At 31.9% G+C, this 27,739-nt stretch overlaps 2 protein-coding genes across 2 annotated transcripts in view; both read right to left on the bottom strand.

Moving 5' to 3' along the window:
* Window positions 1–9,423: 9,423 nt before the first annotated feature.
* Window positions 9,424–27,739, bottom strand: part of LOC125051266 (putative fatty acyl-CoA reductase CG5065) — a 48,944-nt gene continuing 30,628 nt past the window's right edge. Inside the window, exons 2-10 of the mRNA XM_047651478.1 lie at window positions 16,056–16,135; window positions 14,976–15,072; window positions 12,728–12,844; window positions 12,318–12,440; window positions 11,958–12,083; window positions 11,020–11,167; window positions 10,546–10,647; window positions 10,038–10,224; window positions 9,424–9,562 (exon numbers count right to left, since the gene is read on the bottom strand). Coding sequence (XP_047507434.1) covers window positions 9,424–9,562; window positions 10,038–10,224; window positions 10,546–10,647; window positions 11,020–11,167; window positions 11,958–12,083; window positions 12,318–12,440; window positions 12,728–12,844; window positions 14,976–15,072; window positions 16,056–16,117 — 1,101 coding nt within the window. The 5' untranslated portion in view covers window positions 16,118–16,135. The remainder of the gene's footprint in view (window positions 9,563–10,037; window positions 10,225–10,545; window positions 10,648–11,019; window positions 11,168–11,957; window positions 12,084–12,317; window positions 12,441–12,727; window positions 12,845–14,975; window positions 15,073–16,055; window positions 16,136–27,739) is intronic.
* Window positions 21,136–27,739, bottom strand: part of LOC125050967 (putative fatty acyl-CoA reductase CG5065) — a 52,816-nt gene continuing 46,212 nt past the window's right edge. Inside the window, exons 10-12 of the mRNA XM_047651069.1 lie at window positions 25,946–26,052; window positions 23,436–23,565; window positions 21,136–21,715 (exon numbers count right to left, since the gene is read on the bottom strand). Of these exons, the coding sequence (XP_047507025.1) occupies window positions 21,493–21,715; window positions 23,436–23,565; window positions 25,946–26,052 (460 nt within the window). The 3' untranslated portion in view covers window positions 21,136–21,492. The remainder of the gene's footprint in view (window positions 21,716–23,435; window positions 23,566–25,945; window positions 26,053–27,739) is intronic.

Below are 27,739 nucleotides of genomic sequence, written 5' to 3'. Positions count from 1 at the left end.
AACACAATTATTGTACTCTATATCTACTCGACCACAAGTACGAGCAGCGGGACCGAGAATGTTACGTGATTATCCAAAGCGAGAGTGTGTTTAAACAATTCCGACTTCCAAACTCAAAGTAAGAATCACTATGGAAGCTAAACACTAAATTCTGCTTACAAATGACCCTTTATTTTACTTTTCAGTTAAAAATTCGCCTTTACTGAGAGGTTTCTAATCATTACATACTTAATATTAATAAAAATAGGTAAAAAAACTTTGTAAGTTAAACGGTTTTATGTTAAACATACATTGCAATGTTTAAGATAAATGTACTAAAAACCAAAAAATAATAAAATAGATACAGTCGTGGGAATTATAAATAGTCCAGTCATTTAAGCTTAAATTAGGTAAGAATCTCGGAATTCGAGATACCCAGCTGTAAGTCTGTAAATAGTTGTATATTGACACCCTAAAATTTGTCTCAAAACCTACATATGGTAGGGTGTAAGCAACTATTAAATTTCAAGGTCAAAGGTCACAAAAATCGGTTTTTTGCGCTTTTTTTTTGGAAATATCTCATTTCCTATGGTTTTTTTTGCTATTTGTATGTATGATCAATATTGTAGAATACAAAATTCTCTACAAATTTTGTTAAAATTTTTTTTTATACGGTGAACCGTTTTCGAGATAGAGGGCGGAGAGCGCGCGGTCACAGCATCACTTCAGGTCAACCGGTGCCTCCGGTCGAAAACGCGCCATATATAGTTGATGAACTATCGATAAATCAATGATTATAAATATTTGTCAATTTTTATTAACTATTATATTGTACTACTCGCTCACCATATGATAAAAGTACTACTCGCTCACCACTATGAAACCCTAAAACTCGCTTATAATCGAGCTTGCTAGCTTGTTTCCACATTCTAGCCCTACTTATCACACGTCCATCGTTGTCGGTTGAACAACTGCCTAATTATAGTGTAACATTACAAAACAAACATTTTAATCAACGATTGTAGACAATTGACGTGCCCCACGGTTTTATTTTAGTCTAGTCTATGCATATGTTTATAATTCCCACGACTGTATCTATTTTATTATTTTTTGGTTTTTAGTACATTTATCTTAAACATTGCAATCTATGTTTAACATAAAACCGTTTAACTTAAAAAGTTTTTTTACCTATTTTTATTTTCTAGTTTTTAGTTTTTATTTCGCATTCTGTTTAATTCATTTAGTGCTTCATTATTGCAAGGTTTCTTACCCGTTAGTTTATTGCAGTCCAACTCCTCTATACGTAGTCCCTGCAAAGATTTTACTCTACTAAGAGCCACGTAGGCTTGACCTTCTTCAAACAGTTTGGATTTTAATTTTATATAGTACATTGTATTATACTGGTTGAGCACTTTCATTTGATACCCATATTGATGGGATCGATAAAACCTACGTTATCCGCCATTTTGTAGCGGGCGCCATCTTGTATTTCAATTTTTTATAGTTTATTGTGTTCTGCTTGTTGAGCCCTTTCATTTGATACCCATATTGATGGGATTGATAAAACCTACGTTATCCGCCATTTTGTAGCGGCCGCCATCTTGGATTTCAATTTTTTAAAGTATATTGTATTCTGCTTGTTGAGCCCTTTCATTTGATACCCATATTGATGGGATTAATAAAACATAAATTATCCGCCATTTTATAGCGGCGGCCATCTTGAATTCATAATGATAATGAATAAACATAATTGTATTGTCACTAAAATCCAAAGTGTATACAAAATTCCAGATTAATCGGTTGACAGGAAGAGGGTGAAATTTGAATTACTAAATTTGACCCAAGAATAATAAATAAAATAAAACAAACGGGGTGAGCTAAATAAAACCGTTTAAAAACAAAACTTACGTGTTAATCCTTTAAAACAAAAAAATATTCCTTCGTGTATCAATACCCGATGATATTGTTGTATTGTTAATCAAACCCCTTAAATTGGGAGATGCTTTAAAATCTTCAACACGTACTGAAAAACAAGGGAACACAGTTAGTAAATTTACTAAAAGTTCAAAATATTGCGATGTGTTTTCGGCAAAAATGGCGTAAAACGTCCAAGTATATTTGTATATAAATAGATTAAATAATATTTTTTTATCGGTATCGTTGAATTAAATTCTGTAATGGACAAACTTCAACTGATTTTAATATAGTTATAACTTAATCATAATAGGGATAATTAACTCCCATTAAAAATGATTGTTTATATAAAAAACAATTCAATGCCACAGTATCACATAACCTTCATTTCCGGCAGTTATAATTAATAGAAGTTCACTTAAGAAACTTTTATTGCTGACCTCTTAACGAATAATTAATTATTAACGATATAATATTTCAACGCAAGTTCTACATATTTAATTAACAATTAAAATAATAATTCATACATTTAGTAATTAAATCGATAAATATATTAAATTTAAAGAAGTATAAAAGACAAGGCATGAAAAAATAAAATACACCGCTTATGAACTTATATAATAAATTATATGTCACCGCTTTAGTATAAAAATTAAAAAAATCCCTTTTCCCATTCGGTTCGTTTCAAGTAATGAGTGTGTGCTGTGGCTGTAATTGGCCCTGGCTCAGCATTATGCTGAGGAGCAGAATGTTCCACAGCGCTGGTAATTCTGCCAGAGACCACAGCAGCTAGTTTGCGCCTCAGTCGCAAAAAAATAAAGAAAAGGAATGTAATAAATATTTAGTAGAAAAAAAAATTATAAAAATTTCCAGTGTACGTAGTGAAGTCTTGTGTAAAGGTGTATAGTAAAATTAATAAAAATGTAAATAAAATTAAAAGTTGAAAATAAGAATAATTGTTAAGAAGTAGATAAATATTTTTTTTCGTTCATTCATAGTGAGGCGTTGGGCTTAACTACGTACTTCGCTCACTCCAGTAAGCTTCCGTCCTGCCCTTCAGTCGGCCGCACTACGACGGCCCAAGCCAAGGTCCGAGTCTTGCTGGAGACGACCCTGCGCTAATCGCGGGAAAACGCCCAAAACAGCGCTAAAAATGCGGCCCTCAGTGCGATCGAGCGATCTAACCAAGCAGAAGCCTTTAAAAAGTAAACCCTAATGTCGAAATTACTTACTTATTGTGCCTGGTATCCCTTCTCCTTCTAATTTGTCGATTTACACTCTTTCCCGTCTATTGTCTTTGTAATTATTTTATATCTTTCTTTACTTACTCCGTCATATATTATAATTCGCCATATATAATTATTCTATAATTTGTAATATATTCAATCAAATCTCTTATGAGCTTAGCAGTGTCGCCCAGCCAACGCGTCGGTGTTGATTAATCAAGTGATCCCGCTGTTTGTTTAGCGCCAGTATTGCAGTGATCGCCTAGCACAAAGTAGGTATGGAACCTTCGGTCATATTCCACTTCAAAAGCTTTGTATCAGCCGTATGTTCGTATACCGTACTATCAACAGATACGACACTTTGTCTATCGAAGACCAGAAAAGATCAGGGCGGCCGCGCGCTGTTAGAACTACAAAGGCTGCTAATGCTCTTTAAGCCAGAATTCGTCGAAACCCCATTAGGAAGCAAAAAATCTTATCGTGCGAAATAAAGATTCCCGCTCAAACTCTGTCGCTAGATGAAAAGCACAGAAATATCGAAATGTAAAAAATTCACGATTGAAGAACACTATAATAATATGCGAAATAACAATACGCTCAATACGCTCATAGTTCTAAAGAAGTTGCTCAAGTGGTCGGAAAAGTACAACGTGGAACATCCTGCGTCAGATATTTTGGTGGGCCTTGTCTTATCAAGGAGTCACAAAGCACCTTTTAAAATGGTCACGAAAGTAATGCTAAAATGCGTATAGGTGAAGGAACAGACTAAACTTCGTAAATAAACAACCTTTGATTATAGTGACGTCTATAATAAAAAAACCGGTTTTTATAAATGATTAAGATCTAAATGAAAAACTAAAAACTTCTTAAAATATATTTTTAAATATTAAATACATTATTATTTTTAGAAACCAATCTTGACGTTTACACCAAAAGTTGTTTTGTTTATGTACTAAATTTTAATTATATAAAGAACTAGCTGACTCGGCGATCTTCGTTCCGCCTAACAGTCTAATAATATCGTGTTAAGTTAAACTTAATTTAGGATTTCATTAAGGTAATAACATTAATACAACTTTTTTTGCAAATACAGAAATGTTTTATTGCTTGCCATTGCGAAAGAAGAATGGCAGTTTTACGCATAAGCCTCTTATCTCTAGCGCCAATGTTGCGTGCATGTTAAAGCACTTTCTGATACAACATTTTTTTATGAGGTAACACAGTCATGTCTTCTATCAAGATCAAAGGCTGGTTATGCATCTCCTCATGCACCTCAAGATCGAAATTTCTAGAACTGACATGATTTCGATGTAAAATGGTGCGTAGTTTTGTCAACTGATTGCACCACATGCTGTTGGAATTCGTAAAATTAATTTATTAATTTATTGTTATCCGATATTTTATCTGTTTATCCGTTTAAAAAATTTATAAAACAAAGTTAGACTTTGTTTTATATATTTAGATTAATCTACTATAACTTTGTTATTCTATTACTTGTACGAATCTTAATTATTTTTCTCAAATAGGTACTTTTCGCCTTACCCGTAACGAATAAATCAGTTTGTCACTATTTTCATCTAATGTCTTTTTTCATCACAATGTAAATATAATTTGACAGAAAGAAACAAAAGAGTACTTTATTTGTAATTTGGCTGTTTAAGTTTCTTATAACTTAATAGTTAAAGCTAGTCTTTGAGTATAGCTTTAAGACCTTATCATGATTTAAAACGTTATATTTCAGAACGAACGACATCTCTGTGTATAATATAAAGTCCAGTTCGGAAAATCCTATTACTTGGAAATGCGGTTCTGATTTATATTAAGAACAAAGCAAAAAATTACGCTACTGTAAGCATAATTCCGTGCGATTCCAAGAGATAAAATGGGTGTGAAAAGAAAGTCCCGTCTAGATTTTATAATATTTTAATGTAAAGCCTAGGTAAAAAATAATATTTAAATTCATTAAAAAAATAGGTAACATAATGTTTAAATTAATAAAACTTTGTCATATCAACTGAAGCCACCCAAAATAACAATGATGCTTTTAATACGTTAAATCATTTTTTATACTCAAAGGACATATAAAAAAAAATGTAATTACTTATTTAATAAAATTAAATCTTATTTTCCTTTCAGTAAAAACTCCCGAACGCCCCTGCAGAATATGGCACTGTACTCTTTCCAATCGATGTTGTTGACGTCACATGGGAACAACTTCTTGTCGTGGTCATCCAGAGTGGAGATTAAGGCCTGGGTATTTTTCGATTTAATAAGCCAGGATGTAGACGTTACCGGTCTAAGAATATCTCGTAGGAGAGATGAACGAGAACCTTCTTTTAAGTGTCTGAAAAGAAAAATAAATGTTACAATTTTGTTGTTGTATCGCTTCTAATGTTCATGCTTATGTGGGGAGGTTCCTAAGTTTCTGGTGAAACAATTCTTGCTTAATTTAACCAAACTATGTCATAAAATATTGATTGATTTCGTGAACGTAGCATTACACAAAAGTCTAATCTCTTTTCTACCTAGAATAAGACATGAAAAGAAAGACAGAACAACAAGTGCTTGACACATTTATTTGATTTGTTGGTCAAACGGCAACTTGCAAGGCGACTCTTTTAATTTAAAGAAGCCCGAAGTTGCAATAGCGCTGGGACCAAGTTTACGTAATGAGGTATTGGTGTATATGGTCGTAGATTATTGTTTGTCAAACTTAAAGGTACTTAAAATAACCATGTTAATCCCACTGGCGATATAATGTTAATAGTAGATACGTGAACATTGCATTATTTAATGCAATATTTACATTGTTCTAAATAGATTAAGAATCTGTACGCATATAAAAATTAAATTTGACATTTATATCAACTTTCTCCCACGTTACTTAAAGTTGTGGTAATATCTATTATAGTTAAATAAAGTTAGGATTAGAGTAAACATTTCCGTGTAATGAATTGTATCAGCCCTCTATGCTTGACACTTTGGCCATTGATAGCGTTTATATTTTCCTTTACTGTAAAAGAAAGTATTTAAACTATTATATATAGTATTAATTCGAACATTCAGATTCTAATGGCACAAAAAAAAAAAAAACTACCGGTTTTTGAACACAGAGTTCAGAGTTCTCTACTCTGAAGTCTTGTGTTCAAAGTTCAGTCGGGCTCCTTGCCACGATTAACTTAAGCGATAAATGTTTTTATAAATACATAATTTCATGTGTTATCCAAAATGGTAAAATATAGTATTAATAAACTATAACCTTTAATTAATATTACCGCCGATTATTTAGCGACAAAATGTGGTACGCTTATTATTTTTTTGGTAATTGGTACGGTACGCTTTTTTTACATTAGGAGTGTGATTTCCTATTGTGAGAGCAGACCTCACGGGTGATAGGTATAATCCGTCAAATCCTTTAATTATAAAGTTTATGCAATATCTTTGTAACAAACACATAAACGTTATTTCAGGTTTAATTATAAACAATTATCGACCTTAACCTGATTTAAAATTTTGAATTTTAATATGTGCATAACTTAACATCCCATGGAAACTAAGATCTAGAAATCGATGTGTGTCAGACACAAAACCCAACCCTTCTTGATTATGAAGAGTAATCTACATTATTTATACAAAGTAAGATTTGATTGTCTGCATTGAATAGGCTCCAAAACTACAGGTCTTATTTGAAAAAATCTTCTACCATTAGAACCGTACATTATCCTCGAGGATTAGGGAAAATGTAGATATATTAGGATAGGCTATATAATGTTTTCAAATAAGTTAGGAATCCGTTTGAAGTCTTTGATAATCTAACCACAAGGTATTAAAAAACACCAATAAATTCGTGTACGCTGAGAAACTATTGACAATAATAATAATTAGCTACAATGTAGGGAAGGCTAGTTATACATAAAACAAATGCAGATATTCTGAAGCCGCCACCCATGGGTCTGTCGCGCCGCAGGAAGGTGGCATGTTTATACAGAAAATTTTGAGTCTCCTGTTCGTCAAAGAGTAGAAACTTATCCTAAGTGCATTCTCTTGATAAAAAATTACCTAGGTTTTTTTCCTCTTAAGACGAGTCCGACATCAGCAAAGAAACAAGGTACTGTTTGCAGAATAAATGTCATGGTATTCACTACGAATGTTGATTTTGATACCTTTATTTCTTGCATGTTCTTTTTAGCTGAAAACAGGTAATTTCACAATAATTAGCAATAATCATTTCGAATAACATTTTGAATTTTGAGTGGTGAGACCAAAATTATTGTAAGAATTACACGAGCTACTTTTTTTACGGGTATTAAAATTAATAAAAAAATAGATCGTAAAGTTTAATTTACCATAAGAATAATAAAAGTCGAAAAAAAGATTTTTAATGCTTCAATGATTTTTAGCCTATCCACATTAAAAGGCCGATTACAAAAAAAAAAACAATTAAGTACAACAAGTAGTTTTTAAACGTAGCCAGAAGCTATGGAAACTTATTTTTATCTTTTTAATATGAAGTCGAATATTTGGGCAAATTCAGCTAAAAACTAAACTTCTAACTTTAAAACCTTTTTTGAGTAGCTTTAACAAATTTTAGGAAGCTGAGATTTTTTTTTATTTGAACAACATTTAAGACAACACTTAAAAATGGGCCTATCAAAACATATCGATGACATAACAGGCAAAACGTATAAGCAACTAGGATTTGTCAAGCGGTCATGCATTAAAAGGCTATATTTTGCTTATGTTTGAAGCGTGCTGGAGTATGCGGGTGTTATCTGCTCTACATATTAAATAAAATATAAAAAAGCAGTAGAAAATATACAAAAAAAGTTTTTCGAAATTCCTTATTTTTTAAAAATATCATGCTTCGATAGTTATGCAGGTTCTTGCAAATATTTTAATTTAGACTCTTCTTGACTTGCTTTTTTACTCGCTATTCTTAATGGGCGGATAGATAGCCCCTATTTGCTGTTGTTAATTTCTCACAAAATTCCTCCTCCTTATGCGACAAGAACATACAAAATTGTTCCATGTGCCTGGTACAAACTCGAATTACCTGCATAATTCGCCAATGTTTCGGGTTTTATCTAACTATGACACTAATTATGAGGATATTTATATTTTCCACCTCACCAAAGAAGATGTGAGAAAGTATTTGAAGGGGCGGGAAGATTCTAATTTTGTTTAAGCAGTGTTTTGAAATATTGAGTATTGTTTGTTGTTTTAAATGTTAAATATCAGTTTTCTTTACATAATTTTGTCCATTAATGTATTTATTTGTTTTCTGTTTCGTATATATATTATTTCTCTATGTAATCGGTTTTGACTTTCTGTATTGTCTAAATGTTTTGTTTTATAATCACTACATAGTATAAAACAAAGTCGCTTTCTCTGTCCCTATGTCCCTTTGTATGCTTAAATCTTTGAAACTACGCAACGGATTTTGATGCAGTTTTTTTTAATAGATAGAATGATTCAAGAGAAAGGTTTATATGTATAATAACATCCATTAAATAGTGGAGAAGTACTGTTATTTTTGAGGTTTCTAATGTGATGTCGTAAATAATTACATTTTTTCCGCTTACATTGCAAACGCAGGCTGAACCCTACGAGTTTTATCAAAATAATGTACTAAGTATTGTACACATTGAAAAGGTCTACAGAAAAGTCTGTGATGGTATATGTCTATCTCTTATGGATAACCCACAATAACTTTTTTTTGTCATTTACTTTTTACGACAAATAATGGCTAATTTTCGAAACGATTTTAACCAATACAGCATAAATCCTTATCCAATTAAATACCTTAAATAAATTGTTGATTTAATATAGATTTATATGGCCCTTTACAGCATATGATTTAAATGAATATTTTCGATGATATTACAAATTTAATAATTGCGGGACGCAGCGCGTCGGAGGCCGCGGTTCTCCCTATACTCTATAGCACTTTGAATTTAGTATCAGCATTGCATCCGTGCGAAGCCGGGGCGGGTCGCTAGTATATATAGATATATATATGTTAGCTGTAAGATTACTTATAATTAAATAAATAAATAACAGCGCAGTTGCAGCGAAAGTATGTTAAACGTCTGATTTGGTACTCTGTTAAAATTATAATTATTTCTTTTAAGTTAAAATTAAATCATTATTAATTATTATTTATTATAACTGAACAGAGAATTTTCTCTCCGGAAGTCCCGTACTCTGTGACTTGTATACCGACGTTAATGTATGCAATTCTAATGTAGTTTTCTTAATATCCGTAGCTGATGTTGTATCATGACTGGCTAATTAAGATTTTGCATCAATTATTCAAAGTAGGTGAATTATACTTACAGTAGCCTAATCGCTTGCTTTGTTCTAAATATAAATCAGAACCGTCTTTCCAAGTAATAGGATTTTCCGAACTGGAGTTTATATTATACACAGAGATGTCATCCGTTCTGAAATATAAAGTTTTAAATCATGATAAGATCTTAAAGCTATACTCAAAGACTAACTTTAACTATCAAGTCATGATTTTAATATGTTTATAGTAGATCAAAACCGATTCAAAAAACTAAAAGAGCCAAATTACAACTTAAGTACTCGTTTGTTTCTTTTTGGAAAGTTGTGTTTACACTGTGAATAAAAAAGACTCACATTAGATAAAAATGGTGACAGAGAAGTTATTCTTTATGGATAAGGCGGAAACTATTTGAAAATCATCAATTAAGATTCGTAGAAATAAGCGAAAAACTAAATTCTATAATATCCTATTTATAGAAAAACACAAAAAAATTACAGATTTTAATGGAATGTTGTGTTTTAAGTTTTAATTAAAACACTGATTATCAATTACTGATTAAATTCACATATAACATATAGCGCTGTATTCAGCACAATACAGCCCTAGCAATACAGACTTTGGCAACTTACATAGCTCCTTTAGCCCCGGCTATGATGATTAAATTTGCAACGTAATCAACGGGAATAAGATCGCAAACGACGTCCTCAGTGCTATAAATGTACGGATTCAGACCCCTTGATAAATTACTGAAGACGGCTGTAGCTGCCACCCAACTGTCCACCCAACCAGGAAGTGGCTCGTGGTACATTGGAGTAACTGGAAAATATAATGTTAACAGAACTCTATTTCTCATAACAAAAAAAAATATTTTATATACATGAGAAACTTAATATGTATATACCAACGAAATACACGTCGCAATCAGCTGTCCCAATTTAAGTCTACTAGGCTCATTCTAATATGTATCTTCAATGCCCTTTTGAATTGGTTAAACGCGCTAATATTACGAATTTTAGAGGGTAATTGATTAAATAATTGTACACTCTCATACTTAATACATACATCATATTAGCTCAGATTTTTTGAGAAGATTAAAAAACTGAAAACTAAAATTGTGTTTTTAAAAAAAGTTCTTACCCATTGATGGTCGTACTATAATAGTAGGTAAGTACTCTTTATTTTGCCTCACCAGTTCTTCGCATAACCCCTTAGATAGTGTATATGTATTAGTAACATCCGCTGAAAATTAAAAAAATCTAATTTAAACACATTATATTTCGTCGTTAGCACGATATAATAGCCTTTATACGTAATAGCATAGAAGACACGCGGAGAGCAATTCTGCTATCTGGACTATCAAAAATGTATTTTCTTGATCTCATCATACTCCAACCGTCTAAGTCTTAATGGGGATTCTTGCAAAGAATACCATTCTCAAAAGGGATTAACCACCACGGCTGAATTGGTCAAGTTGTTGCGGTGCTACATTGTAAGGAAACCAGCATGTCTTAAATCCATAAATAGAGAGCAGAAGGCTGATCACCAACTTGCACAGGCGTATGACCAGCTTGTAGATTGTAAAATGTTGTAAAAATTAAAAAAAAAACTTACCGACATATTCATTAACTTTCGTATCATCTGTTCCATGGTCTCGTATCATTTGTCGGACTGCGGATAATTCTTTCTTAGGAGTGTATAGCTTCTCTTCAACTACTTTTATATGTGAATTTGAAAAGGCAGTCGAAATATAGACAAATTTCTGAAATAATAGTAATTTAATATTTAATGTAATAAACTGCAGATAACTTATACTCATACATATGGAGGTACTAGATCTGTGTTTATTAAAGTATAAGCCATATTTGATTTATTAGACACTAATTTTTTTTTTTACATAAATACATCTTATTTATAGTCTCTTTCTATCAAATCGTGATTGTGTTATGTTGTGTTGTTTGCGTAATTAAAAAGATGCAATTTTTTGAATTATTCAGGAAAAATATTAGGTGTTAAACAAATACACGTGTAAAACAAAGTTGATTTTATATATATATGCATATTTTGTTTTCCTACTTTATTTTTGGACTTTACCTCGCTTATCTCGCTACAAATAATTTTGTATGATTTGTAACTGTACAACAATCTAAAGCATTCGGGTGTTTTTATTAAATACTAGCTGACTCGGCGAACATACGTGTTTCAGATTAGTTGAACTTAATTTATTATTTTATGGAAGTAATACAATGAATACAAAATAAATACGATAATGATGTAAAAATTAATACAATGAGAAATAAAATTTGTAGTATATCTAAGTAGCTTGATTCATTTTCCTTAGTTTACATAAATTTCTAAACGCACGCATAAATATTTGACAACCAATATGTGGATAACACTGAAAATGTTTAGAACTGGCCAGTCAGAAACATTGCTAATGAATTTTTTTTTGAATTTTAATTTTAGAACTCTTTGTATATTGCATTCATTTATCATTTGTTTTTGGTATTATTATCCTGTGACTGTCATTAACTATTTATAACAATACTCACTTTTAAATTTCTTATTTCCTTAGACAAATCTATCACTCGTTGTGTTCCCTCTACGTTAATGTTCATCATATCTTGAAATTTGTCTATGAATCGGACGGTAGCTGCTGAGTGAAATACTACAGACACCTAAAAAAAATATAATTATTTATCTAGCAATTTTTAATTCATAAAGGTCTGCCGACAGGTACTACAATAAAATACCTTCTAATATGTTTCATATTAGAAGGTATTTTGTAAATGTGATGAACTTAATCTGATGTAACTTAAAAAAACTGCTCAGTTTTCTTTGTGTGTCTCGGCCAACGGAATTTGAAAATATGATAGTTTAATTACTGTATATGATATAAAAAAGTAACGTACCTTATCAGCCAAAGTCTCTTTGTCATCTGGCGTTAAACCCAGCTGGGATGTTGTAATGTCTCCTTTGATGGGAATTACTTTCTTCAGATCACCAGGCCTTGTTTGTTTTAATTTGTTGAAAAGCTGAATAAAATAATTTAATTAACATTTAATAAACTCCAAACATCTCTAGTCTGCGCACATTTTGTATGAACTTGAAATTTTTACCAAAATGTTAAAAGTCAAAAAAAATACCGTATGGCTTGGGACATACACGGCGTAATAATCAGATATATTTCTACGTTTGTTTTATTGATAATTAGATATGTAGGCGACAAGCCAAAATAATGATTGGTTCTCTGGGGTCGATGTTATGTTTTATTGTATTAAAAAAAAATATATATATAAGCCAATTAATCTTGAACACTAACCGGAACATCAAATATTTTTTGTAAACGTTTTTCTGTGTCTGCGCCGTGCTTAGGTCTAATCAGCACAAACACATTTTCAATATCCTTGCAATTGGAAAGTAACCTTTCAATAAATACCTGTAATTTGATAATATTTAGGTAAATTTTATATATTTTTTACATCCGATCAGAATCATATGCTTTGCTACGTGTTCAATATATACCCCCATATTTAAAAAAAATCTAAACAATAGGTACATAGCTTTAACTAAAGTACTTTTGTATCAAACGGTGTTTCGTTGGGATAATGAGACAGTACTGAATTTTAGTTAAGATAGTGAAATGAGACTTTATTTTTTGTTGTGCAGGGTGCAATAATGTACAGCTAATGTACGTTTGGTATTTATATTTATATTTACATTTCTCAAATAAGGGTGTAGACGAGAAAAACTGGCAAGAAACTCCCGGCCCCTGTTGTTAAATCGAAAGTTTAGACGCATGCATTTCTTTAGGCGCATGAGGGTAAAATTTTTACGGTTGAAACGCAATAATAATAATATTAGCGTCACGAAGATGTGCAGTGTTTTTGTCGAAGAAAAGAGAGAGAGCGATTAAGACCGATTGAGAGACAGTGAGAATGGCGAATTACCTTATAGAAATTCTATTTTTAAAATTAAAATTTCGTAAAGAGAATTTATGAAATACTAGCTGGCCTGGCGAACATCGTACCGCCTAACAGTAGATTCTTTATTTTTTTAAATACTTATTCTGCTATTCGGAATACCGGTCTAGCTAAGATAAAAAAAAGGAAGTTGACAACAAATACATTATGTCAAAAAATAAAAATTTACCTTCCCGGAATCCCTCCACTAACACTTGATCTTTATGATATGGTATTAAAGTTCAAATTGACTTTTAAGTATTATTACGAATATTATGTATGGGAATATAGAAAAGTGTTGTTTTTAGACTTTTTCACTCAATTTTTTTAATTTTTCTCTCCGTAAGAACCATCCTCGTGCTTCAAAGAATATTATAAAAAAGAATTGGCCAAATCGGTCAAGCCGTTTTCATGTTATGTCGTGATAACGAAAAACGGGTTTCATTTTTATATATATAATGGCGCGTCTAAACGGGCCATGTTTTGCTGCAATTGATGGCTGCACTGTTGGCAACTAATTGTCCGGCCATTAGAAAAATATTTTAATGCAGCTGATGGCCGAACAATCTATGGCTGGGCAATGTGTTGCAATATGTCTGCAATAGTATGGCCCATGATGCAGACTCATAAACGGGCCACACAAACCGGCAACAATGGCTGACGAAATCACACTGATCGCAGCAGCTTATATTGTTTTAAAAAAGAAATAGAAAAAGAAGAGATTGTGGATTCGACCTTACTTAAATAGGCGTGAAACTGTAGACAATTTGAGTCTTGAATTTTAATTAATATTTAATTTAACGTCAAAATGCAGCTGATCGCAAAACACAGAATATAGCAACAGGCACACTTCACTCATAGCAAACGTCATGTCGCGTAGAAAAGGATACACTGTGCCATAACAAAGAGAGTGACTGAAACAACAATAGAACTGGCTGTGCAATATTGCAGTTGAATTCGATAACCTAGCGATCGTCCGGCCACCCATCGGGGCAATATCGGCCATATGTGGCTATACAAAACATGTTTGGCTATATGGCTGGGACATTACTGCAATATTGCATAGTGTGGCTGCTATTGTTTGCAATGTTGCCGGCCACAGTGTTGCAGCCATCAATTGCAGCAAAACATGGCCCGTTTAGACGCGCCATTAGATTAGCAAAAAAAACGTAACATCAAGGATCAACGCAACTATGTTTCAATGTACTTTGTTATTGATTTGAATTATACTTCATAGTATTCATTAATTTAAATTCTGTTGTATTTGCCCCATACTGGGTATTTTATAACAGTTTTCAGCTGGGGTCTACAAAGCCGATTTTCAATTGATATCATAATTTATAATTGACTGAAATTGCACTAGCATAAAATGATGATTCTAACTATTATGGCATAAAATGAATTCCGATATAGTTAATTTTATAATTGAAGCGTTGATTCGTCAGAATGCCGAGACGCTTTGGATTCGATATCCGTAAATTTTTCTTTGACAACTGGATGGATGAACTTACATAGTTATAGTTAAGATTCCACCGACTATAAAAGAGTTAATAATATGTATGTAAAATACTAGACACAAGATAAATAAAAAGGAGTCTATATTCATACCTTCCCAACAAACCCTGTAGCTCCTGTGACGAAAACTGATTTACCCGCATAGTAATCTGCCACCCGTTGGTAATTTCCAGTCTCCAGTGACCCGGACCTGTAAAAGTACTTTATGTAGCAATGCTATGCCGTTGCGACATAGTCGCTCCAACCGAAATAATATATTAACTTTGGGATAGATACAGTAAATTATCCTATCTAATGAAAACCAAACTTTAAAACCATCATTTAATAATGAAAAAAGGGTGCAAATTTCCTTTTTTTCAACTTGCCTGGAAATTTTAAGGTTTCTAGATTCCCTGAAAAATACAAGTTCAAATATGTGTGTGCATAAATCATGGAATTATTAATTAATTTGTTACTACGAACGGGCCTCGGCATGTATAAGAATACTCAAAAAGATTAGACGGAATTAAAATAGGTAATTTGCCACAGGGTCAAAAGTCCAGCAATTAGAACAATGCCATACCTACAGGTTTATTATTTCTAATTATATTTTATTTGCTTTTTACGTAAAGATAAAGTTTTTTACGGCTTTATTTGTAATAAAAATGTATGCGTCTTTTAACCACATTTGAATATATTTTACTTAAGATTAAAGTTTATTTTCAGATTTGTTTTAAATACTCGTAATATGCAGTATGCCGTACCCCACACACGTAAGGTTACACAAACTCGAATTTATACCTAACAGTTAAATGGGATAAAAATTAAATAGAATGCAGTAAAGTACATTTGTTTTACTTTACTGCATTCATTCAAGACTATCGTACATACATCTATCAATATTCTCTTTATTTGAAATAATGAATGTAGAAGATATAAAATATTTTTGGACAAATAAATTATGACAGTACAGACCTCGATAACATTTTTAATTACGCAAATTATTTAAAAAAATTCTAAAAAAGAAAGTACGAAGTAATTTTTTCATTTGTTTAATTTTTTTTTTGTTGTATTCATTATGCTGTGTTAGCAATTAAAGTTAACTTAAGTACTTTTATGCTATTATAAAGAGTATTCTTAGGTATGTTATAACTTCTATAAGCTCATCAACAAATAAATAAATATATTAATTACCCCGTGTAGTGTCGTGATCCATTTCTTGCACTATTAACCACGCAGTGGATAGAGCGAAACATTGTCGTCAGTCTCGCGATCTATCAACGAATGTCCATAAGTTTTTTTAAATTAATAATAGGTCCGATAGAATCTTAATTAAACAATAAAATTAAAGGTTTTAATCACGGTTTTTGTTAGAAATAATTACTTTATTCCTCAAGATCTACTCTGTAAAATTAATAATAAATCCAATTCGGGAAATTCCGTTCTTAATTTACTCTAATTAAGCTATGTAAAACTTTCATGTAGAACAAATTTACATCAGTTCATGGAACCCATTTCCCTATAACAATGTTTTCCAGGCCTGCTGCGCCAGCGTCCTCTATAGTGCTAGTTAGTTAGTTATTATTAGAAACACAATTGTACTCTATATCTACACGACCACAAGTACGCGCAGCGGGACCGAGAATGTTACGTGATTATCCAAAGCGAGAGTGTGTTTAAACAATTCCGACTTCCAAACTGAAAGTAAGAATCACTATGGAAGCTAAACACTAAATTCTGCTTACAAATGAGCCTTTATTTTACTTTTCAGTTTAAAAATCGCCTTTACTGAGAGGTTTCTAATCATTACATACTTAATATTATAAACAAAACTTACGTGTTAATCCTTTAAAACAAAAAAAGATTCCTTCGTGTTTCAATATCCGATGATATTGTTGTATTGTTAATCAAACCCAATTGGGAGATGCTTTAAAATCTTCAACACGTACTGAAAAACAAGGGAACACAGTTAGTAAATTTTCTAAAAGTTCAAAATATTGCGATGTGTTTGCGGCAAAAATGGCGTAAAACGTCCAAGTATATTTTATATGTAAATAGATTAAATAATATTTTTTATCGGTAACGTTGAATTAAATTCTGTAATGGACAAACTTCAACTGATTTTAATATAGTTATAACTTAATCATAACTGAATTGGGATAATTAACTCCCATTAAAAATGATTGTTTATATAAAAAACAATTCAATGTGGCATTATCACATAACCTTCATTTCCGGCAGTTATAATTAATAGAAGTTCACTTAAGAAACTTTTATTGCTGTACTCTTAACGAATAATTAATTATTAACGATATAATATTTTAACGCAAGTTCTACTACTGATACATTTAGTAATATCGATAAATATATTAAATTTAAAGAAGTATAAAAGACAAAGCATGAAAAAAATAAAATACACCGCTTATCAGCTTTAGTATAAAAATTAAAAAAATCCCTTTTCCCATTCGGTTCGTTTCAAGTAATGAGTGTGTGCTGTGGCTGTAATTGGCCCTGGCTCAGCATTATGCTGAGGAGCTGAATGTTCCACAGCGCTGGTCATTCTGCCAGAGACCACAGCAGCTAGTTTGCGCCCCAGTCGCAAAAAAATGAAGAAAAGGAATGTAATAAATACTTTGTAGAAAAAAAAATACTAAAAATTTCTAGTGTACCTAGTGAAGTCTTGTGTAAAGGTGTATAGTAAAATTAATAAAAATGTAAATAAAATTAAAAGTTGAAAATAAGAATAATTGTTAAGAAGTAGATAAATATTTTTTTTCGTTCATACATAGTGAGGCCCTACTACGAACTTCGCTCACTCCAGTAAGCTTCCGTTCAGCCCTTCAGTCGGCCGCACTGCGACGGCCCAAGCCAAGGTCCGAGTCTTGCTGGAGACGTTCCTGCGCTAGTCGCGGGAAAACGCCCAAAACAGCGCTAAAAATACGGCCCTCAGTGCGATCGAGCGATCTAACCTAGCAGAAGCCTTTAAAAAGTAAACCCTAAAGTCGAAATTAAACGCCAGGCACCAACAAACTAATTCATGACATCAACAATGCTAGTATTACTTACTATTGCGCCTGGTACTCCTTCTACTTTGTCGATTTACACTCTTTTCCCGTCTATTGTCTTTGTTATTATTTAATATTTTTCTTTACTTACTCCGGCATATATAATAATTCGCCATAAATAATTATTCTATAATTTGTAATTTAATCAATCAAATCTCTTATGAGCTTAGCAGTGTCGCCCAGCCAACGCGTCGGTGTTGATTAATCAAGTGAACCCGCTGTTTGTTTAGCGCCGGTTTAAATAAATGCGACTTGTGCCTTGTAAGCTATATATTATATAGACTAGCTGACCCGGCAAACGTTGTTTTGCCATGTACTTATATTATTCCTAGGAAACATTTTGTTAGTCCAATAAAATAACTATCTACATGATACAAAATAGGGGTCGATTGAAGTGGGCTGAAAATTAGGGGTTGTTTGTATTTTTGAATGCTGTATCATAAAAAAATCTAAAAAATAAAAATTGGGGTGGATACCCTTTATCACTTAGGGGTTTGAAAGATAGATTGAAGCCGATTCTCAAACTTACTGAATATGAATATAAAATTTCATTGGAATCAGTCTAGCCGTTTCTGAGGAGTACGGGAACGAACATTGTGACACGAGAATTTTATATATTAGATGTAAGTTATTTATTGAGTATAACCACGGAATGTGATCGTTGACGTCAACTAATTAATTTTGATAAACTTAAATTTCAGGGCATTTTTTATGTTTGGTAAAAACATATTCACATTATTTATTTATTTTATCAAAGTAATTAATTAAGAAACGTAAAGTAACTAATGTATTATATTCAAAAATTATTTAAAATTTCACATTAAATTTAATAACAAACAACAGGCCGCACAGTAAGTTATGATAATAATTTAATCTAAACTATTCTTACTCTTACTTTCTTCATAATAACTTTTCTATTTTTTTAATTTATTAATTATTTTGATTTTGAATTATTTTAAAAACTTCTTTCAATTTTATGCCATCTCACATATTTTTTCCATGTTCATTATCAAATAACAATATGAAATGGGGTGATAAAGAAAATAGTATTGCAGAGATCGCCTAACACAAAGTGGGTATGGAGCCGTCGGTCATATTCCAGACACTTCAAAAGCTTGGCATCAGCTGTATGTTCGTATACCGTACTATCAACAGATACAAACAACACTTTGTCTATCGAAGACCAGAAAAGATCAGGGCGGCCGCGCACTGTTAGAACTACAAAGGCTGTTAATGCTGTTAAAGCCAGAATTCGTCGAAACCCCATTAGGAAGCAAAATTTCTTATCGTGAGAAATGAAGATTCCCGCTAAGACTCTGTCGCTATACGCAGATGAAAAGCACAGAAATATCGAAATGTAAAAATTTTCACGATTGAAGAACACTACAATAAGCGAAATGATAAAGTGTACGCTCATAGTTCTTAAGAAGTTGCTCAAGTGGTCGGAAAAGTACAACGTGGAACATCCTGCGCCAGTGATAGTTTGGTGGGGCTTGTCTTATCAAGGAGTCACAAAGCAATCAAACCTTTTAAAATGGTCACGAAAGTAATGCAAAAATGCGTATAGGTTAAGGAACAGACTAAACTTCGTAAATAAACAACCTTTGATTATAGTGACGTCTATAATAAAAAAAACGGTTTTTATAAAATATGATTAAAATCTAAATGAAAAACTCAAAACTTCTTAAAATATATTTTTAAATATTAAATACATTATTATTTTAAGAAACCAATACTAAATTTTAATTATATAAAGAACTAGCTGACTCGGTGATCTTCGTTCCGCCTAACAGTCTAATAATATCGTGTTAAGTTAAACTTAATTTAGGATTTCATTAAGGTAATAACATTAATAAAACTTGTTTTGCAAATACAGAAATTTTTTATTGCTTGCCATTGCGAAAGAAGAATGGCAGTTTTACGCCTCTTCTCTCTAGCGCCAATATTGCGTGCATGTTAAAGCACTTTCTGATGCAACATTTTTTTATGAGGTAACACATGTAATCACGATCAAAGGCTGCATAACCAGCCTCTCCTCATACACCTCAAGATCGAAGTTTCTGGAACTGACATGATTCGATGTAAAATGATGCGTAGTTTTGTCAACTCATTGCACCATATGATGTTGGAATTCGTAAAATTAATTAATTAATTTATTGTTATTCGATAACTTATCCAATATTTTATCACTTATTCTGCGATTCGGAGCGGAGAAGAATCCATCAAAAAAGAGATAACTAACATCGTTCCAGCCGATCTTGAGTTATAAGTAATTTAACTAACGCGACATATTTACATTAATCTACTATAACTTTGTTATTCTATTATATGTACGAATCTTACTAAACTTTCTCAAATAGGTACTTTTCGCCTTACCCATAACAAATAAATTAGTTTGTTACTATTTTCATCTAATGTCTTTTTTCATCACAATGTAAATATAATTTGAAAGAAAGAAACAAAAGAGTACTTTAGTTGTAATTTGGCTGTTTTAGTTTCTTATAATGTAATAGTTAAAGTTAGTCATTGAGTGTAGCTTTAAGACCTTATCATGATTTAAAACTTTATATTTCAGAACGGACGACATCTCCGTGTCCAGTTATGAAAATCCTATGACTTGGAAAGGCGGTTCTGATTTATATTTAGAACAAAGCAAACGATTAGGCTACTGTAAGTATTTAAATCCGTGCGATTCCAAGTTTGTAACATCAGCTACGGATATTGCGAAAACTACATAATATATTAACGTCGAGATAACAAATTACAGAGTACGGGACTTCGCCAGAGAAAATAATCTATTCAGTTATAATAAAAACTTAATTTTTAAAACTCTTAATACATAATAATAATAATTTAATTTTAACTCAAGAGAAATAATTATACAAACCCACCCGCTTATTCAATATAATTTTAACTTACGTTAATATTTTACAAACAAAAAAACGACTTAAAATGTGAATTAAAGTTAGCATCCTTGGTGTTCCATTTAATGATTTTGAAGAATTTTATCACAAACAGCTTTATTACCTTGAAGATTGAATATATTTATCAAAGGAAATGATGATTTAGGACTGTATAAAATGGGTGTGAAAAGAAAGTCCCATCTTGATTTTATAATATTTTAATGTAAAGCCTAGGTTGAAATAATATTTAAATTCATTAAAAAAATAGGTAACATAATGTTTAAATTAATAAAACTATGTAGCATTTAAGAAAGTATACAAAATTTAATCAACTGAAGACACCCAAAATAAGAATAATATGAATTGGCTTTTAATACGCAACGATCAGCAGTATTTTAAATTACTTTAAGCGTCATTTACATAGAGTTAATTGAAGGATTTAAAGCGAAATTCTGTGGCCAGAGGCGATACGGTAATCGCATTCGACTTTACACAAAAACAAACTAAGTATACGTTAACCAATCTTTCAATGACTAGGCCGCTTAGCACCTAATCGTATAATTTATAAAATGTTTTCCTTTCAGTATAGAAATTCTCTACATGAGGGTATACTCAAAGGACATATAAAAAAAAATGTAATTACTTTTTTAATAAAATTAAATCTTATTTTCCTTTCAGTAAAAACTCCCGAACGCCCCTGCAGAATATGGCACTGTACTCTTTCCAATCGATGTTGTTGACGTCACATGGGAACATCTTCTTGTCGTGGTCATCCAGAGTGGAGATTAAGGCCTGGGTCTTTTTCGATTTAATAAGCCAGGATGTAGACGTTACCGGTCTAAGAATATCTCGTAGGAGAGATGAACGAGAACCTTCTTTTAAGTGTCTGAAAAGAAAAATAAATGTTACAATTTTGTTGTTGTATCGCTTCTAATGTTCATGCTTATGTGGGTAGGTTCCTAAGTTTCTGGTGAAACAATTCTTGCTTAATTTAACCAAACTATGTCATAAAATATTGATTGATTTCGTGAACGTAGCATTACACAAAAGTCTAATCTCTTTTCTACCTAGAATAAGACATGAAAAGAAAGACAGAACAGCAAGTGCTTGACACATTTATTTGATTTGTTGGTCAAACGGCAACTTGCAAGGCGACTCTTTTAATTTAAAGAAGCCCGAAGTTGCAATAGCGCTGGGACCAAGTTTACGTAATGAGGTATTGGTGGTATATGGTCGTAGATTATTGTTTGTCAAACTTAAAGGTACTTAAAATAACCATGTTAATCCCACTGGCGATATAATGTTAATAGTAGATACGTGAACATTGTATTATTTAATGCAATATTTACATTGTTCTAAATAGATTAAGAATCTGTACGCATATAAAAATTAAATTTGACATTTATATCAACTTTCTCCCACGTTACTTAAAGTTGTGGTAATATCTATTTTAGTTAAATAAAGTTAGGATTAGAGTAAACATTTCCGTGTAATGAATTGTATCAGCCCTCTATGCTTGACACTTTGGCCATTGATAGCGTTTATATTTTCCTTTACTGTAAAAGAAAGTATTTAAACTATTATATATAGTATTAATTCGAACATTCAGATTCTAATGGCACAAAAAAAAACTACCGGTTTTTGAACACAGAGTTCAGAGTTCTCTACTCTGAAGTCTTGTGTTCAAAGTTCAGTCGGGCTCCTTGCCACGATTAACTTAAGCGATAAATGTTTTTATAAATACATAATTTCATGTGTTATCCAAATGGTAAAATATAGTATTAATAAACTATAAACTTTAATTAATATTACCGCCGATTATTTAGCGACAAAATGTGGTACGCATATTATTTTTTTGGTAATCGACACGGTACGCTTTTTTTTACATTAGGAGTGTGATTTCCTAGTGTGAGAGCAGACCTCACGGGTGATAGGTATAATCCGTCAAATCCTTTAATTATAAAGTTTATGCAATATCTTTGTTACAACACATACACGTTATTTGAGGTTTAATTATAAACAATTCTCGACCTGATTTAAAATTTTGAATTTTAATATGTGCATAACTTAACATCCCATGGAAACTAAGATCTAAAAATCGATGTGTGTCAGACACAAAACCCAACCCTACTTGATTATGAAGAGTAATCTACATTATTTATACAAAGTAAACTGTGATTGTCTGCATTGAATAGGCTCCAAAACTACTGGTCCTATTTTAATAAATCCTCGAGGATTAGGGAAAATGTAGATAGATTAGGATAGGCTATATAATGTTTTCAAATAAGTTAGGAATCCCTTTTGAAATCTTTGATAATCTAACCACAAGGTATGAAAAAATACCAATAAATTCGTGTACGCTGAGAAACTATTGACAATACAAACAACGGAACAAAGTAAGGTACTTCAAATACTTAGAAGACATAAATCCAGTCCAGCTTTTTGGTAAATATGACCAACTATTACATATTTAATAATTAGCTACAATGTAGGGAAGGCTAGTTATACATAAAACAAATGCAGACATTCTGAAGCCGCCACCCATGGGTCTGTCGCAGAAAATTTAGAGTCTCCTGTTCGTCAAAGAGTAGAAACTAAAAAATTACCTAGGTTTTTTTCCTCTTAAGACGAGTCCGACATCAGCAAAGAAACAAGGTACTGTTTGCAGAATAAATGTCATGGTATTCACTACGAATGTTGATTTTGATACCTTTATTTCTTGCATGTTCTTTTTAGCTGAAAACAGGTAATTTCACAACTAGCAATAATCATTTCGAATAACATTTTGAATTTTGAGTGGTAAGACCAAAATTATTGAAAGAATTATACGAGCTACTTTTTTTTACGGGTATTTAAATTAATAAAAAGTAGATCGTAAAGTTTAATTAACCATAAGAATAATAAAAGTCGAAAAAATGATTTTTAGCCTATCCACCTTAAAAGGCCGAGTACAACAAAAAAATACCAAATAAGTACCATTTTTTTTCTATGATTTTGGTAGCTTTGGTAGCGTTTTTAAACTAAGCTAAAAGCTATGGAAATTTCTTTTTATATTTTTAAAATGAAGTCGAATTTTTGGGCAAATCCAGCTAAAAACTAAACTTCTAACTTAAAAACCTTTTTTGAGTAGTTTTAACTAATTTTAGGAAGCTGAGATTTTTTTTATTTGAACAACATTTAAGACAATCATTTCACAGATAAAAAAACAGCAAAATACCTACAACAAAAAAATATCAATTTTTGAAACCTCGCTGGCAGAAAACATTAAAAAAACACAAAAAAAATTATAACTCGAAAACTACAAAAAATGGCGGAACATACATAATATTATATATGGGTATTTTCGTATACCCCCAGGTGTGAGGAATCTAAAATACATTAATTGACGTCACTAGTTGGACCAATCTGAATATGGTGTGGGGTAATTTAATACAGTTACACTAAATAAGTACCGGAACAACAACACGGCTGTACTAAAAATCACTCAACAATTTCTAACTTGACTATTTTCACTGACTATATACTGAGAGGTATGAATGAGGGTGACCAAATTGGCGCTATCTATACGGATATAGAAAAAGCTTTTAATCGTGTTGATCATATTATCCTGCTACATAAGCGTTTCTCTCTTGGAATACGTGGTGATCTTTACAGATTAATAAAGTCATACATTACTAACAGACGGTAAGCAACAGTAATATGCGGGTACAAAAGCATGTTCACTAAGTAATTACAACAGGAGTACCCCAAGAGTCAATACTTGGCCCATTATTATTTAATGCTTATTTTGTACAATATAAAATACTGTTTTCACTTTTCTTAAAATCTTATGTTCACGGATGACCAAAAAATTTTCTTAAGAATAAAATCAATAGATCTTTTATATTTAATCAAATTTAACAAGTTCTTAATAGGCTAGAAATATATTACAAACAAAATTAACTTTCAATAAATAAAAACAAATGCAATAAGATAACTTTTTCGCGTAAAAACGAAAAATACAATACACTTACAAAATTGACCTGGGAATATTATTAGACGAAAAAATTGGCCTATCAGAACATATCGATAATATAACAGGCAAAGCGTATAAGCATTAAGCAACTAGGATTTGTCAAGCGGTCATGCAAGACATTTAATAACATACGTTGCATTAAAAGTCTATATTTTGCTTAAGTTAGAAGCGTGATGGAGTATGCGGGTGTTATCTGGTACATTTAATATGGAATTAAATAAAATATAAAAAAGCAGTTGAAAATATACAAAAGAAGTTTGTGAAATTCCTAAGTTTAAAAAAATATCAATGTTTATGCAAATATTTTAATTAAGACTCTTTGGAATGTCGGTGAAGTCAGCAAGACTTGCTTTTTTACACGCTATTCTTAATGGGCGGATAGATAGCCCCTATTTGCTGTCGTTAATTTCTCATAAAATTCCTCCTCCTTATGCGACAAGACATACAAAATTGTTCCATGTGCCTCGTACAAACTCGAATTACCTGCAAAATTCGCCAATGTTTCGGGTTTTATCTAACTATGACACTAATTATGAGGATATTGATATTTTCCACCTCACCAAAGAAGATGTGAGAAAGTATTTGAAGGGGCGGGAAGATTCTAATTTTGTTTAAGCAGTGATTTGAAATATTGAGTATTGTTTGTTGTTTTAAATGTCAAATATCAGTTTTCTTTATATAGTTTTGTATTTTAATTAACTTATTTGTTTTCTGTTTCGTATATATTATTTATCTATGTTATCTGTTTCGGCTTTCTGTATTGTCTGAGTGTTTTGTTTTATAATAAATATATGTTAGCTGTAAAATTACTTAAGTGAATAAATAAATAACAGCGCAGTTGCAGCGAAAGTATGTTAAACGTCTGATTTGGTACTCTGTTAAAATTCTAATTATTTCTATTAAGTTAAAATTAAATCATTATTAATTATTATAACTGAACAGAGAATTTTCTCTTGTGAAGTCCCGTACTCTGTAACTTGTTTACCGACGTAAATGTATGAAATTCCAATGCAGTTTCTTAATATCCGTAGCTGATATTGTATCATGACTGGCTAATTAAGATTTTACGCCATGTATTCTAAGTAGATTAATTATACTTACAGTAGCCTAATCGTTTGCTTTGTTCTAAATATAAATCAGAACCGCCTTTCCAAGTAATAGGATTTTCCGAACTGGAGTTTATATTATACACGGAGATGTCATCCGTTCTGAAATATAAAGTTTTAAATCATGATAAGGTCTTAAAGCTATACTCAAAGAGTAACTTTAACTATCAAGTTATGATTTTAATATGTTTATAGTAGATCAAAACCGATTCAAAAAACTAAAAGAGCCAAATTATAACTGAAGTACTCTTTTGTTTCTTTTTGGAAAATTGTGTTTACACTGTGAAGAAAAAAGACTGACATTAGATAAAAATGGTGACAGAGAAGTTATTCTTTATTGATAAGGCGCAAAGTATTTGAAAATCATCAGTTAAGATTCGTAGGAATAAGCGAAAAACAAAATTATAGGATATTATAGAAAAACACAAAAAATTAACAGATTTTAATGGAATTTTGTGTTTTAAGTTTACTATTACTGATAAAATTCACATATAACATATAGCGCCGTATTCAGCACAATACAGCCCTAGCAATACAGACTTTGGTAACTTACATAGCTCCCTTAGCCCCGGCTATGATGATTAAATTTGCAACGTAATCAACGGGAATAAGATCGCAAACGACATCCTCAGTGCTATATATGTACGGATTGAGACCCCTGGATAAATTACTGAAGACGGCTGTAGCTGACACCCAACTGTCCACCCAACCAGGAAGCGGCTCGTGGTACATTGGAGTAACTGGAAAATATAATGTTTACAGAACTTTATTTCTCATTACAATTTTTTTTTAATATTTTATAGATACACATCGCAATCAGCTGTCCCAATTTAAGTCTACTAGGCTCATTCTAATATGTATCTTCAATTCCCTTTTGAATTGGTTAAACGCGCTAATATTACAAATTTTAGAGGGTAATTGCTTAAATAATTGCACACCCTCATAGTTAATAGACTTCTTCAAATAATTTGTACGCGGCTTCGGCAAGATAAGCAAACTCGCTCGACGAGTATTGCGTGTAGTAGTGTGTTTGTTTTTTTTAAATGATAAGCTACTATGGAGAGAGTTATTTAATTTTTAAATTTAGATACAGGTGCTATAAACATATACACTCGCGAGCAAACAAATCGACTCAAGCGCTACCTCTGCATTCAAAGATTGTTTTAAGTGGAAGTACTCGTATACAACATTTTAATAAAAATGATATGTCATTTGAAAGCTTAAAACTTCAGCTTTTATGATATGAGATCATAATACCCATGTATTCTTTTGTTTATTATTGGTGTCTGAACTTAAATGGAGGAAAAATGGGATTTTGGGTAAAGGAGTTGTGTTTAGAATTGACAAATAAAACACGTTTTTAGGATACGTTTTTGTAGGAATACCTTCCCACTCGTCTAACAAAGCTGCCTTCAATTATTCAAGGCTCGAATGGGCTGGATTTCTTGCTCGTACCCTTTGCTTGAGCTCATCCCACAAATGCTCGACGGGATTTATGTCTGGACTGAGCGCAGGCCAGTCCATTGTGCGCAAATCGAAGAAACTGCTGAGTAACGCGCGCTGTGTGGCATCGAGCATTGTCATGCATTAGGATGAAGTCTTCGTCAACAAATCCTGCGTAGGGCCCAACATGGTCCAGGAAAATATTTGTGATGTACCTATCAGCTGTCAGTCCTGCTCTTCGGCGTACTCCAGGCACAAAATCAAGCTGGGTTTTACCCTCCAACGAGATATCAGCCCACATCATGCAAGAACCGCCACCATAGGCAACGATTTCTGCGAATCAGCA

Source organism: Pieris napi, chromosome 7, assembly GCF_905475465.1.
Source record: "Pieris napi chromosome 7, ilPieNapi1.2, whole genome shotgun sequence".
NCBI lineage: Eukaryota > Metazoa > Arthropoda > Insecta > Lepidoptera > Pieridae > Pieris > Pieris napi.
Note: the sequence above shows the minus strand (reverse complement) of the source record. Positions and strands in the feature narration are given on the sequence as shown.